Source organism: Mesoplodon densirostris, chromosome 1 (assembly GCF_025265405.1).
Source record: "Mesoplodon densirostris isolate mMesDen1 chromosome 1, mMesDen1 primary haplotype, whole genome shotgun sequence".
NCBI lineage: Eukaryota > Metazoa > Chordata > Mammalia > Artiodactyla > Ziphiidae > Mesoplodon > Mesoplodon densirostris.
The window spans coordinates 109,910,040-109,927,668 of NC_082661.1; the positions used below are offsets into that span (position 1 = coordinate 109,910,040).

Consider the following 17,629-nt stretch of genomic DNA (forward strand, 5'->3'; position numbering starts at 1 on the left):
TTTCTTCTGCTTCATCTAGTCTGCTGTTGAATCCCTCTAGTGTATTTTTCAGTTAAGTTATTGTATTCTTCAGCTCTGTGACTTCTATTTGATACTTTTAAAATATTTTCCATAACTTTTTGAAGTTCTTACTGTATTCATCCATTCTTCTCCTCAGTTCAGTGAACATCTTTATGTCTGTTACTTTGAACTCTATCAGGTAAATTACTTATTTCCATTTCATTAAGGTTTTTTCTGAGGTTTTATCTTATTGTTTCATTTGGAACATATTCCTCTATTTCTTCACTTTGTTTGACTCTCTGTGCTGGTTTCTATACAGTAGATGAAACAGTTACTTCTCCTAGACGTGAAAGTGTGGCACCAGGTAAGAGATGAACCTTGTTGTTCAACCCTGCCCCAGCTCTTGGTTGTCTCTCAAACCTTTGTGTTTTTCCAACCAGCCTATTATATTTTTAATAGCTCCCAGTATTTGAGGATGTGCTAAACCTGTCAGTGTCCTAATTGGGAGGATCTCAGCACCTAGATTCAGGCTAACTAGAAAGCAGACTCTTAGGCATCAGCTTTTAAAGGTATGTAAGTATATACAGTCTTGTGGGACCACAAGCTTAAGCCCTATTGGCCACTGGAGCCAGGCAATCTGCCTTGGGCAGCAGTTACAGAAATTGGGACTCTAGATGAGTATATAATCTCTTTTCTCGGTAATATTGGTGAGCTGGGGCAAGGCAGAGAGATGGCACCAAAAGAGCATCCACAGTCTATGTTCCTGGAGAGCAGCTCCATATGCCCCTAAATGTGTGCCAAACCTGAAGCCTGCCCCTCCAGCTGAAGCTCCAAGATAAACAAAGAGACTGCCTTCACAGAAAAACAGTGTAGTATGCTTCAGTCCACTGTCTGTGCAGTACTTTGGGGGCATAGCCTGCCAAGAACTGTCTCTTCAATTGCCACAGTCTTGTGGGACCCCAAGGAATGCAAGCCCCACCCAACCACTAGAGCTAGGTGATCAAGGGGTGTCATTTGGGCTGCAGCTACAAACACTGGGGCACCAAATATAAAAACCAGGGCACTAGACACATAGAAATCTTCCTCTCCATCCCCCAGAAGACAGTGGTGCTCTGGAGTGTGGCAGAGAATGAGTGCAAGGGTAACACCCACCCTCCAAGGTTTCTGGAAAGGATTTCAATAAGCCCCTAAATGTGTGTTTAATTATAATCCTGCCCCTCAGGGCACAGTCATGATGATCAGCTAATAGACTTCCTTCAAAGAAAGACCCAGGTCCTGGGTCTGCTGCCTCTTGCTGTGTCCTGGGATGGTAGTTGTTTAAGAACTCTTTCTCCATTGGTTACAGCCCTGGGGACCCATTAGTATAAACCCTGCTATCCACTAGAGCTAGATGATGTACAGGTGTCCCCTGATATCAGTCATAAAATCAGGGCACCAGACAAGGGTATGAGTGCCTTTCAGGTGACACCGGTTATTAAAGTCCCATGGGACCAGGAATGCAAGCACCCCCAGCCTCCAGAGCCAGGAAATAAAGTGGTGTCCCCTAGGACACAGCCACAAGAATTGGGGCACCAGATAATACAATAATAAACTATCAGAAAGAGAAATTAAGGAAACAATCTCATCTATAATTGCATCAAAAATAATTAAATACCTAGGAATAAATTTAATAACTACATGACATTAACGAAAGAGACCAAAGAAGACACAAATAAATGGAAAGATATTCCATGATCATGGATTGGAAAATTAATACTGTCAAAATGTTCATGCTACCCAAAGCAATATACAGATTAAATGCAATCTTTATCAAAATTTCAATGACATTTTTCATGGAAATATAACAAAAAAATCCTAAAAGTGTATGAAACCATAAAAGACCACTAATAGCAAAAGCAATCTTGAGAAAGAAGAACAAAGCTGGAGGGCTTACACTCCCTGATTTCAAACTATATCACAAAGCTATAGTAATTAAAACAGTATGGTATTGACATAAAAACAGACACACAGATCAAGGGAAAAAGGTAGAGAGCCCAGAAATTAACACACACTTAAATGGTCAATTAATCTATGACAAAGGAGTCAAGAATATATAATGGGGAAAAGACAGCCTCTTCAATAAATGGTGCTGGGAAAACCGGACAACTACATGTGAAAGAATCACACTGGACCACTTTCTCTCACCCTATATAAAAATAAATTCAAAATATATGACCTGAATATATGATCTTAAATATATGATCTGAAACCATTAAACTCCTAGAAGAAAACATAGGCAGTATGCTCTTTGACACCAGTCTTAGCAATATTTTTTGGATATGTCTCCTTAGGCAAGGGAAACAAAGCAAAAATAAATAAATGGGACTACATCAAACTAAAAAGCTTTTGCAAATTAAGAAATGTATTGGGAAAATGAAAAGGCCATCTAATGAAAGGGAGAAGATATTTACAAATCATATTCCTGATAAAGGGTTAATATTCAAAATACACAAATAACTCATACAAATAAACATCATAAAAACAAACAACCCCATTAAAAAATGGGCAGAGTACCTGATAAGGCACTTTTCCAAAGAAGATGTATGGATGGTGAACAGACACATGAAAAGATGCTCAACATCACTAATCATCAGGGAAATGCAAATCAAAACCACAATGAGATATCACCTCACACCTGTTGGTATGGTTATCATCAAAAAGACAACAAATAACAAGTGTTGGTTAGGATGCGGAGAAAAGGAATACTTGTGCAGTGTTGGTGGGAATGTAAATTGGTGCAGCCACTGTGGAAAGCAGTATGGAGTTTCCCCAAAAAACTTCAAAATAGAACTACCATATGATCCAGCAATTCCACTTCTGGGTATTTTTCTGAAGAAAAAAGATCACTAATTCAAAAAGATATATGCACCCCAATGTTCATTGCAACATTATTCACAATAGCCAAGACATGGAAGCAATCTAAGTGCCCATCAATAGATGAATGGATAAAGAAGATATATATATATATATATGTATATCTTCTAGTTACAAAATAAATGAGTCACAGGGATGAAGTGTACAGCATGGGGAATATAGTCAATAATATTGTATAACATTTTATGGTGACAGATGATTACTAGACTTATCATGGTGATCATTTTGTAATTTATAGAAATATTGAATCACTATGTTGTACACCTGGAACTAATGAAATATTGTAGGTCAATTATACTTCAATTTAAAAAAACTGACAAAGTCATCTAAAGCAAGGAAAGTTTGAGAAACTGTCACAGCCAAAAGGCCAAGGGGACATGACTACTAAATTCAACGTGGTGTCCTGGATGGGGTCCTGGAACAGAAAAGGGGCATTAGTCAAAACTAAGGAAATCTGAATAAAGCACGGAGTGAGGATTAAGGGTACAGGAGAGAGGTAAGAAATCTGAAGGGGATGGCTGGCCCCTGCAACCCAGAGACAGGCGTTCAGTCTTTATTCTTCAGTTTTCCTGCTAGTAAAGTGGACGTAGTACTACCTACTTCAAAGGATTGTTGTAAGGACTAAATAACATGAAAGTGCTGTGTACTCCATGAATCTTAGTTTCTCTCCTCTCAGAATCTTGTTCAGTTAGTCCTTCTTTGTACCTCTCAGGCCTGATTTATTAGTATCAGAGTTTGGGATCAAGGCTTCATTTCATTCATTCATTCAGCATATTTGAGTGCTTACTGTTAGTTACTAGCACTGTGCTCAGCTGTGGAGGTACAGGGGCAAGCATCTGGAGGGCGTGCAGACCCAAGTGTGATGTGCGCTGCACTGGAAGGGGGGACAGGGTGCTGGGGGAGAACCTGCACAGACCTCCACGTCTCGGACCCCACAGGACGGGAGGAGTGCGCAGGCCAGGTGAGGGAGGCCAGCACAGCCAGAGTGGGAAGATGCTGGGTCTGGTGGAGGTGGAGGTGGAGGGGTCTGATTCAAGCAGGGCCTCCGTGAGGCTTTTCAGGGAGGTCAGCCCCACGGTCCCCAGCTCAGCGGTGGTGTGACCACACTGAGACAGCTCAGTGCACGTGGATCCTGGGGTCTGTCCACAGGCCCCAGGGAGACGCTGCGGGTTTCTCAGCAGAACGTGTGTGATCAGATTGATGTGTGGTGGATGCAGTGTAAGGACTCGGTCACGCAGGGGCAAAGCTGCAGCGGGGGCAAGCAGTTAGGACGCTACTGTAGTGACCTTGGTGCGCTTCCACGTGACCTGCCCTGGGTGATGGCATGGAGGTGGCACAGAGGCAGACTGGACAGGTGCACAGAGGAGAGAAACACCAGCGATTGTGATGGATTAGATGGGACACACAAAAACCAGGGAAATGACCTGGGCCACCAGGGTTGGTGGCCATGGATGAAAGAATGGATAAAGAAATTGTCTCATATATTTATAGAACAATGGGATATTACTCAACCATAAAAAAGAACGAAATCTTACCTTTTTCAACAATGTGGGTGGAGCTTGAAGGCATTATGCTAAGTGAAATAAGTCAGACAAAGACAAATTACATTCAACCTTTTATATGTAGAATATATATACATGTATATGTATGTGTGAATATATATGTGTGTGTATGCATATATGTGTGTGTGTATATATATATATATATATATATGTACACACACATGAAAACCAAACTCATAGATACAGAGAACAAATGAACAGATTGGTGGTTACCAGAAGCAGGGAGTAGGGGATGGGAAAATGGATAAGCTGTTTTGTTTGTTTTTTACTTTAAATAAATTACATCTTAAAAAGGGGGAGGGGACATTATCGACCACTTACTCTCATGGTTTTCACTGCAAACCTTGCAATTTTGGGTCCAGTTAGATAGGTAGAGAGAGAGAGAGAGAGCTAGAGATAGAGACATTAATGCACACACAAATATATATTTACCAAAGAGAGACAGAGAGACTGATTTATTATAAGGAACTGAGTCATGCAACTAGGGGGGCTGAGAAGTCCCAGGATCTGCCATCTGCAGGCTAGAGACCAGGAGAGCTGGTGGTGTGATTCAGTCCGAGTCCAAAGGCTTTAGAACCAGGGGATTTACCAAACTATAACTTCCAGTTTGAGGGAAGGAAAAAATGAGATGAGATGCCTTAGCCTGAGTAGTGAGGAGAAAAGGGGTGAATTCCTCCTTCCTCCACCTTTTTTTTTTTTTTTTTTTTTTTTGCGATACGCGGGCCTCTCCTGTTGTGGCCTCTCCCGTTGCAGAGCACAGGCTCCAGACGCGCAGGCTCAGCGGCCATGGCTCACGGGCCCAGCCGCTCCGCGGCATGTGGGATCTTCCCGGACCAGGGCACGAATCCGTGTCCCCTGCATCGGCAGGTGGACTCTCAACCACTGCGCCACCAGGGAAGCCCCTTCCTCCACCTTTTGTTCTGTTCAGGCCCTCAATGGATTGGACGGTGCCCACTTGCCCTGGGGAGGGCCATCTGCTTTACTGAGTCCACAGATTCAAATGCTCATCACATCCAGAAATACCCTCACAGACACACCCAGAAATAACGTTTGATCTGGGCACCCCATGGCCAGTCAAGTTGACACATACAATTAGCTATTGCAGTATATGTATATATGTATATGTGTAAATATATATATATATATATATACACACACACCTATCTCTACCTACATATACACACACAATATGAATACATATACTGGGTCTCAAAGTAAAACTTATTTCTTACTGTGGATCGAGTTAAAAAACAGAAAGCCGAGGAAATCCTGACATAGCCCCAGACAAGAGGGGCCAGGTTTTTCTGTAGCTCCCATGACACCAAGTCCACAGCCTGGACTAGGTAGCACCCTCTTGTGTCCCTTGGGGAGGGAATAAAGAAGAAAAGAAAGGTCATGGAAAGCGTTTACCCTGGGTCAGTGGATGGTGGTAAGATTAATTTCACATATTAAAAGATCACTTTGGATGCTATGTAGAGAACAAATAGAAGGAAGGCAAAAATAGAAACAAATTATTCTTCAGTATTTATGCAACACCTACCCTGTGCCAGGAGATGGAATAAAGAAGAAGAAGTTGCTGCCCCCGTGAAGCTTCCATTTTAAGAGGAGAGCCAGACAATAAGCAAAGTAATATACATATCTATCAGGGAAGGTATGTTGGGGAGCATTCTAAGACAGCCTTGTGACAGCTGTCCCCTTCTGTTATATGTCTTTTGAGAGTGTACAGAATCTAGGACTTCCTTCTAACCAGTAGAATTTGGCAGGGTAAGGGGCTGTCACTTCTGTGATTACATTATATTACATAAGACTCTGTTTTTGCTGATTGGAGGGAGAGGCCCTCTTGCTGGACTTGAAGAAGCAAAGAGATGTGTTTCAAACCACCTGTGGAGTGAGCTGTGTGGCAGAGAACTGCAGGCAGCCTCTAGGAGCTGAGGACGGTCTCCACTTAAGAGCAAGAAGAAGGCTCCCTCCACCTCAAATCATACGGGTCCAAGGAAATGAATTCTACCAACATCCCAAGTGAGTTTGGAAGAAGACTCTTCCCTGGTCGAGCCTTCAAATGAGCATGCAGTCTGGTCAACATCTACATTTCTGCCTTGAGTGAGAGCCTGAGCTGAGGACCCAGTTAAGTGTGCCCTGACTCCTGGCATACAGAAATTATGAGGCGATACATGTCTGCTGTTTAAAGCTACTAAGCTTGTAGCTATTTGTTATGAAGTAACTGTTAATAACAGGACAGTAGGCCCCACATGGAGCCGCTTATGCTAAGCCCCATGTCACCAAACAAAAACAACGTAATTACAACTTCTGCTCTCCCTGAAATGGAATCTTAAACCAGTAAGTCAGGAATCGCGTGATCAGCACTAGTGAGGTCATCTGTCCGATAGACCCCTGCCCTCCCCTAAAGGAAAGCCACCTTTCAATAACTGATCCCATTTTTGCCTAGAATAACTTCCTTGTTCCTGCTCCCTCCTGCCTATAAAAGTCTTTTACTTTGTACAGCTCCTCGGAGCTCCTTTCTATCTGCCTGGTTGGATGCTGTCCAACTCGCAAATTGTTGAATAAAGCCAGTAAGAGCTCTAAAACTTACTCAGTTGAATTTTGTTTTTTAACACCACGGAAAACTAAACCTGAAGGCCCTCATCCAGGGCACACCGATGTTTAAAGGCCAGGAAGTTCCAGGAAGACCAACAAAGAAGACTGAAAGGGACAAAGTGGACACAAAGGGAGGGTCAGAAGCGCCAGGTGCATACAATATAATCACATATAACAAGTTTAAATGAATGGGCTGCCTGTCGTTTAGGACCGACAGGTGGAGTCATTTGAGATCTGAGAATTAGATCCAGGGCCACTGGATTTGGCCCTGTGGTGGTTATTAGTGAGCTTGTGAAACCCCTGTGTAAGCGTGGTAGCAGGGCCAGAGCCTGATGGCAGTATCTGAGTTTAAAAAATATTTGAATGGGGGCTTCCCTGGTGGCGCAGTGGTTGGGAGTCCGCCTGCCGATGCAGGGGACGTGGGTTCGTGCCCCGGTCTGGGAGGATCCCACGTGCCGCGGAGCGGCTGGGCCTGTGAGCCATGGCTGCTGAGCCTGTGTGTCTGGAGCCTGTGCTCCGCGATGGGAGAGGCCACAACAGTGAGAGGCCCGCGTACTGCAAAAAAACAAAAAAACAAAAAACAAAAACAAAAAAATTTGAATGGGAGCAGTGGATATGAAGAGCAGTGACAGAGTCTGATTTCTGTTTTGGAGGCAAAATCAAGATAAAAGAAAGGGAGGAATCGTCCTGGGGGTTGAGGCTTTGGCCACTAAGCAGGTGGGGATACCAGGGAGACTGGGAGAAGAACAGGAGGTGGAGGGAGCAGGTTAGAAATTATGTTGAAAGTAAGATGGCTATTGTGTATGGAGCCACGCTGTGGGCAGTGGGACATACGGGTCTCAGCTCCAAGGAAAGGCTAGGGTTTGAAGAACTAACTTCAGTTTATGGAAAGTACTTAAATCAACGGTGCTCAATGGAATCCTCTAGAGCTCAACGACACTGGATGGAATCATCTAGAGCAGTGGTTCTTAAACTGGGGGGTGAGGGTAGGGGGGTTGTTGCAGGGCACATGCAGAGACATTTTGGGTTGTCATAGCTGAGGGAAAAGGTGCTAGAGGCATCTGGTGGGTGGAGGCCAGGGATGCTGCTCAACACCCTACAGAGCACGGGACGGCCCCATAAAAAAGAACAATCCAGTCCCAAGTGTCAACAGTGCCCAGGTTGTGCAACCCTGATCCAGAGAGAACACAGCTACAGGAGAAGACCCAGGATCAAGCTCTAGGGTATTTAAGAGTGTAGAGGCCAGTTAGAGAAGAAGGGTGAGAATGAAGGTCCAGATGATGAGAAGAGAAACCCAGGACAAGAGGGCACTAAGGAGAGAAGGGAACGTAAGTGCCTGGAGCCCCGAGTGCCTGCCTGTGCTTGCTAAGAAAATCTGTGCACCACTGCAAACAGTTCTAGGTTGACACCTGAAATTTTTCATCACAAACTTTTCATCGTAAGTTTACATATTCTTATTGATTAGAGGTTGAAATATTAAGCATTAAAAAATGAAATAGGAAAGGATTGACTTAATTGAAATAAAATTTTCCTGTTACAATTTGAGTTTTTTAAAATACCAACAACCTAGTTTTCTACTGTATTATGTACTAAGCCACGCTGAATCTGAAAGAAATCAGTTGAAATGCTTGTTTGTGTTTTTTCCTATTGTATCTAGAAACATCTTAATCCCTCAAAACAATAGAGTTTAAAAGAATCAGTGTCACTGACCCAAACTGATTCTGCTTTTCTGATTTCACAGCCTTTCAACATCAGCCCAAATGCCCCTTTTCTAATGTTAACTTTCAACCTTAACTAGAAGAAGAGGAAGCCCTAAGGGTGGGAGTCACCAAGATTAACCACTGAAAAAGGTTACTTGAGATGAAACCAATATTTCGAATTTGGGGTCACCCCAAGGCACACACTGTAATAAGATTTGGAAGGAAGGGGATGTACTGCTCTCTTGTAAAGTGAGAGAAGGAGAATTGTGATGCCTGACTTGGGCATATCAGGTTTACTAAAGAGCATTAGAGGAGTAGGGGATCTGGAAATGGACTCCCTTAAAATGATCTGTGCACAGGATTCTTTTTTTTTTTCAATTGAAGTATAGTTGATTTACAATGTCATATAAGTTTCAGGTGTACAACACAGTGATTCAGTTATACACACATGCACACACACATATATATTATATATACATTCTTTTTCAGATTCTTTTTCCTTATAGGTTATTACAAAATATTGAGTATAGTTCCCTGTGCTATACAGTAGGTCCTTGTTGGTTATCTATGTTATACATAGTAGTGGGTATGGGTTAATCCCAAACTCCTAATATATCCACCCCCCCTTTCCCCTTTGGTAACCATAAGTTTTTTTTTTCTATGTCTGTGGGTCTATTTCTGTTTTGTAAATAAGTTCATTTATCAGATGCCCCATATAAGTGATATCATATCATATGATATTTGTGTTTCTCTGTCTGACTTCACTTAGTACGATAATCTCTAGGTTCATCCATGTTGCTGCAGATGGCGTTATTTCTTTTTTATGCCTGAGTAGTACTTCATTGTATATATGTACCACATCTTTTTTTCTTTTTGTCTGCCCTGGGTCTTAGTTGCAGCACATGGGATCTTTGTTGCCATGTGCAGGATCTTCAGTTGCAGCATGTGGGATCTTTAGTTGCGGCACGCAAACTCTTACTTGCAGCACATGGGATCTAGTTCCCTGACCAGGGATCGAACTCGGGCCCCCTGCATTGGGAGCACAGATAGCCACTGGACCACCAGGGAAGTCCCAGTACCACATCGTCTTTATTCACTCCTCTGGTGATGGGCACTTAGGTTGCTTCCATGTCTTGGCTATTGTAAATAGTGCTGCTATGAACGTTGGGGTGCATGTATCTTTTTGAATTGTAGTTTTCTCTGAACATATGCCCAGGAGTGGGATTGCAGGATCATATGGTAGCTCTAATTTTAGTTTTTAAAGGAACATCCATACTGTTCTCCATAGTGGCTGTACATTCCCACCAATGGTGTAGGAGGGTTCCTTTTTCTCCACACACTCTTCAGCATTTTTTTTTTTTTTTCTTGCGGTACTTGGATCTCTCACTGTTGTGGCCTCTCCCGTTGCGGAGCACAGGCTCCGGACGCGCAGGCTCGGCGGCCAAGGCTCACGGGCCCAGCCGCTCCGCGGCATGTGGGATCTTCCTGGACCAGGGCATGAACCCGTGTCCCCTGCATCAGCAGGCGGACTCTCAACCACTGCGCCACCAGGGAAGCCCCAGCATTTATTAATTGTAGACTTTTTGGTGATGGCCATTCTGTCTGCAGTGAGGTGATACCTCTTGTAGTTCTGATTTGCATTTCTCTAATAGTTAGCAAAGTTGAGCATTTTTTTCATGTGCCTGTTGGCCATCTGTATATCTTCTTTGGAGAAATGTCTATTTAGATCTTCTGCCCATTTTTATTACGTTGTTTGTTTTTTGCTATTGAGCTGTATGAGCTGTTTGTATATTTTGGAAATTAATCCCTTGTCAGCTGCATCGTTTGCAAATATTTTTTCCCAGTCTGTAGGTTGTCTTTTTGTTTTGTTGATGGCTTCCTTTGCTGTGTTCACAGGATTCTTTAGAGAGTTTTCAAGTGCGTGTTACCCTAGTTGGGCAACCACAGGTATAGGCAAACATTTTAGAAGTTATACTGTGAATGAGAAGATGTAGGGTCAAAGGAAGCTTTTTTTTTTTAAGATGGAAGCTGGTTTGTATGCTGATGGGAATGCTCCCTTAGAAAGGAGACGTTGATGTTAACTCTGGGCGTGGAAGCCTTGAAAGGGTTGGAAGGAATGAACCCTAAACACAAGGAGGGCCCCCCTGGTGAGAGCTGGGAAACATGCTCCCCTATAATAGTCCATCACGGCTCTTCTCCATCAACCTGCTTTATCTTTAGCAAACACCCTCTTTTTCTTTGTTTATGGTACATTTCTCTGATTACAATGTAAACTCATGATGACAGGGATTTTCCGTATTGTTCATCCCTGAATTACCAACACTCAGTGCAGTAGCCAGCACACAGTGGGTGCTTAATAAATATTTGTTGAATAAATGTTAAAAAAAGATTAAAATGGGTACAGATGCCGCTATAGATTTTATCTGATGGTGCGGGTGGGGTTAGGTGTTGAGGCAAACCCCTAGGTGGGAAGTGGTCATTTCCATTAGAAAGGAAGCAAACCACTGGAGAGATAGAGAACTTGACAGTCAGGGCTGAGCATCCGTTTGAGGTCACGGTACAGCAGGTTGGCTCAGTTATGTGAATGATTCCTGGGTGTCTGGCCTATGCAGCTGGCATTTGGTGAAGCCATTTATCAAGAAACAAAATGAAGGAGGATAAGCAGGTCTTTCAGAATAGATGATGAATCAAGGTTTGAACATGCTGAGTTTGAGGCACCGGTGGGACATCACTGGGAAATAGCACAAGTAGGTGGTCCATTACTTGGGCATGGTGCGGAAGAAAGAAGTGGATAGTGGGGAGGCAATGGGAGAGGAGCTGCCTTGTGGATGGGAGCTGAAACCAAAGGCATAGTTAAGATCACTACAGGAGAGGGTAGCACGGAAGAGGAAGGTTAACTGAGCCTGGAGGAACACTGATGGGAAAGTCACATCATTGGTCATGCATGACAATGACAAAGCAGGTCACAGCTTCCCAGGGCCAGATGCCAGGTATGGAGCCTCATTCATTCCCCACCTCTGGCATAGTGCTGGCCACACAGAAGTTAATTCTAAAATTCACCCTGATTTGATTTCTCTGCACTTTCATTTACTAGAATCCTATCACAGCTTATTATTTGAAATGCTGCTAGGGGAAAATTTTTTTGAAGGTAAAATTATGACTTTCATACAAATATAAAATGAACACTTGTAAAGATTTTATTTAATTCATTAATTAACAAGGAAGTCAGTAAGACATTACCACCACTCCAAAGGAGAATCCATAGAGCAGACACATAAACAAACAGGAATGCTTAAAAGAATTTGCTTTTATAGATGCAAATAGATGCAAAACTGGATTCCTCCAAAGGAAAGAGGGGGTTAATTGTACTTCCCATGGACAAAATTAATTTGTATAGCTGCAGATAAGAATAATTTGCATTGATATCAATTATCTACAGTTTACAGGATTGTCCATAGCTCAAAGACAAGAAAGGCACACAACACTCCCAGAGAATCAGCCCAGAAGGGTGTGCTAGAAAACACCTATTTTTCCTTTGAAGCACCTATTTTTCCTTTCCTTTCACGTTTATTTCAAAGTCTTTCATGTTTTTCCCTATAATGTTAAAAAAAAAAAAGAGTTATCCTTACCACTTTTATTAGTTGGGTCTGTTATAAAATACACATGGAAGAATACTCCAGTACTACCGTATCCAAACATGGGTACTAATTGATTAGGGAGATGAGGCCAAATTTGGGATACCTTAGGATTAATCCATCTCCTAGTTAGAATGGGAAATTCTAAGAATCAAACCAAACCACCTCAAATCTACTGTGGAATGTAGTGGGATATCAATCAAATACAGAAGATGTTGAAATGGTCCTGTTGGCTCACTGTGAGCTTGCCAAGTTGGTTGGAGGCCCGGACCGTGAGGCTTGTTCGGCCCCCGCCCCTGCCCCAGCCTATGCCTGCCTTCCTCTTGGAATGAAAGACTGTCAGACTATATACTTAGCCTTCAGTTCAAGCGTATGATCCATATAAAAATGGAAACCCTCCTCTCCCGCGGTAGTGAACAAGGATGACTCCGGTTACTGTTGGAAGATTTCGCTGCTCTAGCACCACGGTTCAGGAGGGATCAGAAAGAGAGCACATTGATGATTACTGGAGAAAATGCTCATATGAATTCCCTGAGCACAGTATTTCTCTTTGCAAGTTTTAAGTGTTCCATGGCAAGTCTGCCAAAAGTGTGAGAAGTATAAATAGGGAAGAGTGGGAAGGAAAAATGGGGACCTGTCACGACGCCACTGAAAATAGGGAACTAAGAACTTTCCTGAGATTCAAAGTCAAAGAGGGCTAATATTTACTTAGAAATGGAGTAGCAGACATGAGCTTTAGCATGAAACAAAAGGCAGAAGAGTGAAATTAGGGAATAGAAGAGAGAAACTTGAAGATAGAAAAATGTGTCAAATTGAAGTCCTCCTCTTACAAAAAGTACAGATCAAAGAATGAGGGAAAAGGGGACTTCCCTGGTGGCACAGTGGTTAAGACTCCGTGCTCCCAAGGCAGGGGGCCCAGGTTCGATCTCTGGTCAGGGAACTAGATCCCACATGCATGCCGCAACTAAGAGTTCACGTGCCACAACTAAGGAGCCCTCGAGCCACAACTAAAGAGCCTGCCTGCTGCCACTAAGACCCAGTGCAAGCAAATAAATCAATAAATATTTTTAAATAAAGGAGAATGAGGGAAGAAAATTAGTATACACTGACTGCTTATTATGTCTTGCACTGATTAGGAACTTTATATCTACGTTTAATTTAATCTTTCAGTTCCTATTTCCTATGAAATAGCTATCTCACTAAAGACGATATTCAAATATTTAGCAGCACAGACAATGAACCAATCAGAAGCTGGCCAGAAGACCTCTGCTGAGCCAGGCCTTAACCCTTTATCAATCAGCTCCCCAGGCCACAGTAGGGATCTTGGGAAGGGCTCAAGGCAGCAAGGGGACAGGAAGCAGGCTCTAGACAAAGGCCACACACCAACATTTGCATCAGTGAAATGATGTGTACCAACTGAATATCAGCTCTGAGTGAAACCTGTCCTCTGGGCAGGTTCAGGCTTAATCTCCATCTTCACTTTGTCCTCTCCATGTTGCTCCACTAGCATCAGGGGTCTTCACTGCTGTTCCTTCAGAGGCCGGAGATAGATGGGCTCCAGACTAGACATTTACAACCGGCCTCCTGTTCACACCTCCTGGGGTGAGAAGAAGATGGGCTGCAGGCCTACTGTTCACTACCAGCCTCTTATTTACATTTCCTGAGACAAGAGACAAATGGGCTCCTTGCTACGTATTTATGACCAGGCTCATGCCTGCATTTAAAGATCTGCACTTTGATATAAGAAACAACAACAGGAATAGGGTAGATAACTGGACATTGGACACTTTTATGGCAGGAAGAGAGAGGGCCTAAGCCTGTTAAGAGATTAAGAGATCAAGAGATCACATATTTCCCATCCTTGGGGCAAGGGAGACACTACCCATGCCCAAACGGCCTCATGGGGTCAAAAAGGCAGGGATGCCAGACCATAATAAGTGTTGCCTTTGCCCATGCCAGACGCCTTTGCGATGAAATCCATCTTGACTGAGGGGTGCATGCTCACCTAGGGGAGGGTCCCAGGACAAAGTAGCCATGGGGTCAAAGCAAGACGATTAGCCAAGAAGAAGGCAAAGACCCAGAAGACTGACCCCTTAGAAAGGATTTAAACTTCCCAAAGGCATGACTCTCCTGACTCTCTCGCTGAGTTCGCCCATGCGTCTTTCCACATGTACTCTGCTTTTCTGATAAACTCTTGACTTTCCTCTATACCTTCCGTCTCCTTGTCAGATTCCTCCTTTCAAGGTAGACAAGGACTGGGTGTTTAAATTTTAGCCACTGGCCCCCGTGGTCTAGCGTTTAGGATTCCTGGTTTCCACCCAGGCGACCAGGGTTCAATCCCCTGGTCAGGGAACTAGGGTCTCGCTTCAAGCCGCTGCTCGCTCACTGCTGCGTGCATCCGAAATCACGGCCTTTGGTGGGTAGGGCCACAGCCACAGCCTATGGCTCTAAGTGGCAGTCTGCTCTATGGGGTCTTGGGTGTTACCTGCCCCCTCTGAGGAGAAGGGTGGGCAGCAGCAGGGACCCTTGTTCTCCTTTACCCCCTAATCCCTTCAGCATCCCCACCATTAGCACACCAGACTGTATAAATTTAGCTACATTTCTTTACTAAAGGCCTGGGAACAATTTCAGAAGGCAATTATAATGAAGGAAGGAAAGAGTTCAAGTTCTAGTTCATTTAGACTTCTAGAAAAGGCAGCGTTTCCCAGACATTTTTACTTGGTCTACCCAGCACGTTCCCCCCAACCCCCCATCTTGGTGCCTTGGTTAAGGGTGTGGGCTTTGCAGTCTGTGCTGCCTGGGTTTGCAGCTGTCACTCAGTAACCCTGTAGCATTGGGCTAAAAGTCACACCTCTCAGAGCCAGTATTAGAACTGGTGATTTTTATTAGGTGTGATGATGGCATTGGGGGCTTGTAAGGAAGTATCTTTTTTCTTCTTTTTCTTTGATGTGTAAACAGAGGTATTTGGGGAGCAGGAAATGATGTGGTGTTTGCAATTTGTCTTAAAATGCATTCCAGATGAAAAAACGGGAGTGGTAGTGCCGTGGTAGAAGACAGATGATTGTTGAAGCAAGGTGATGAATATGTGGAAGGGGGTGAGGTATCCTGTGCTCTCCAGACTTTTGTGCATGCTTTAAAATTTTCATAATAAAAGTAAACAAACCAAAAACAAATAATGAGCCTTTCTGGCTCCACATTTTAAAAAGAATAGCAGGATGTACTTTTCATGATTGCAATTTATTTTGATTTTCCAGATAGATCCCACCTCTCATCCTATCCATCAGCTTCTCTAGACATTAGCAGGGAACATTCCCTTTGACAAGACTTGCCAGGCCCAGTGGTAGGGAGTATATTGTTTTGGATTCTATACCTACATTTTAAAAATGTGACCAGTTTCCTATCTGGAGTAACTTGAATGCAAGTGTCTTATCTTAAGTTGTTGCTTTCCTCTGTCCCACTCCTTTTTTTTTTTTTTCCCGGTAGGCTTGCCATTTCTTTTTTTCATTTTCATTTTAATACACCTTTATTGGAGTATAATTGCTTTACAATGTTGTGTTAGTTTCTGCTGTATAACGAAGTGAATCAGCTATATGTATACACACATCCCCATATCCCCTCCCTCTGGAGCCTCCCTCCCACCCTCCTTATCCCATCCCTCTAGGTGGTCACGAAGCACTGAGCTGATCTCCTTTCTAAGGACTGTTAGGGGTTAGCGTTATCTCCAAGGAGAAAATAGCCTTGGGAGGAGCAGCCTACACCCTGGTGTATAAAGGCCACGGGCTGCAGGAAGGAAAGACGTGGCAGGGTGAAGAGTGTTTACTGAGGTTCGTGGTTAGGGTTATCAGGGTCTCAAGGAGAAAAAAAGAGAAACGAATCATCATCATTTGATCATGGTATTCACAGCCAGAGGGAGGGACAATGGGAAAAAGAGAAACACAAAGAAACCGTCAAAATAAAACTGGGATGTACGAGGGCAGGAGGAGGGAGAAAGTCTGAGAAATGGGGCGGGGGGGATGTAATCGCACCGATACTGGCCACAAACACAAAAACTTGCCCATTCCTGGTTTACATTAAAAATGAATATGTATGCACATGTATTTGTCGGCTGTGTCCCGACTAGGCAGGTGATGAGGCGCTCCTTTAAGAACCTTGAAGACCCAAAGTTGCACTCAGACTGCGCACCTGGATCTGAGCCCAACCCTGGACCTGAGAACCGAAGGCCCGACTGCGGCCGTGGCTGTTCCCTCCGCCCTGGAAGGGCGCTACAGGCCAATTTTTGCCAGTGGGTCGAGAGGGAACCCCGGAGTCCTCCAATCCGTGCTCTTAGCGCTCAGCCCCGCCTGGACCGCCAGGTCGGAGCCGGCCCGAGCTGCAGGGCCGCCCTCCGCCGAACGGGGGCAGCAGCACCTGCAGCGTGGGAGCGGCGGCGGCCGTCCCGGCGCCCCTCTTGGCGGCGGCGGGCGGAGGCCGGCCCGCGGCGCGTTCGCTGATTGGCCGCGGGGCGGGCGCTGCCATGTCGGCGGAAGCGGCGCCTTCTATACCGTGGCTGCGGCCGCCGAGTCCGTTCGCGCAGCGTCCTGCTTCCTCGCCTCGTCCGGGTCTCGGCGCTGAGAGGCGGCGGCGGCTGGCGGGATGGAGAAAAGTAGGATGAACCTGCCTAAGGGGCCGGACACGCTCTGCTTCGACAAGGACGAGTTCATGAAGGTGCGCGCTGGGGCTCCGCTTCCCGAGCCGGCGGCGGGGGGCCTGCCCTCCTTTCGCTCCGGGGCCTTCTCGGGCCGCTCCTGTCCCGGATCGGCCCCCGGCGGGACTTCGCTGCTCTTCGCAGTGAGTCTCTTGGCCTCAGGTGTGGCCGGGGCAGCCTGGAGAAAGCACCACTGTGAAATCGTGCGTAGTGAGCGAAAAGGCCTTGAAGTTGTGTGCAAGTGGTTTTGAGCTAAGTGTAATAAGCCCCTGTTATTACCCGACCCCGTTAGCATGTAGTGCAGTAGGATTGCCAGTCCCCTGGCCAGACAGAGGCTTGTTGACCAGCGCCTTGCACCTAAAAGCTCAGTACGAATGCATTGACCAAATCTCTGAACCCACGTCCATACCCAGGAATCAGGTGGGGGGAAAAGGCACTAAATCGAAAATTTTTCCTTAACGTTCACCTAAAGCTTCTGAATGAGATATTTAAAAGATGAGAATCTTCTGATTTTGTTGCGAAACAACAAAGCAAGCCATT

The 17,629-nt window shown here is 44.6% G+C and overlaps 1 protein-coding gene across 1 annotated transcript in view; it reads left to right on the plus strand.

The window, feature by feature from the left end:
* The first annotated feature begins 16,921 nt into the window (after positions 1-16,921).
* Positions 16,922-17,629, plus strand: part of COG2 (component of oligomeric golgi complex 2) — a 41,829-nt gene continuing 41,121 nt past the window's right edge. The window contains exon 1 of the mRNA XM_060107661.1: positions 16,922-17,109. Within this exon, the coding sequence (XP_059963644.1) occupies positions 17,038-17,109 (72 nt within the window). The 5' untranslated portion in view covers positions 16,922-17,037. The remainder of the gene's footprint in view (positions 17,110-17,629) is intronic.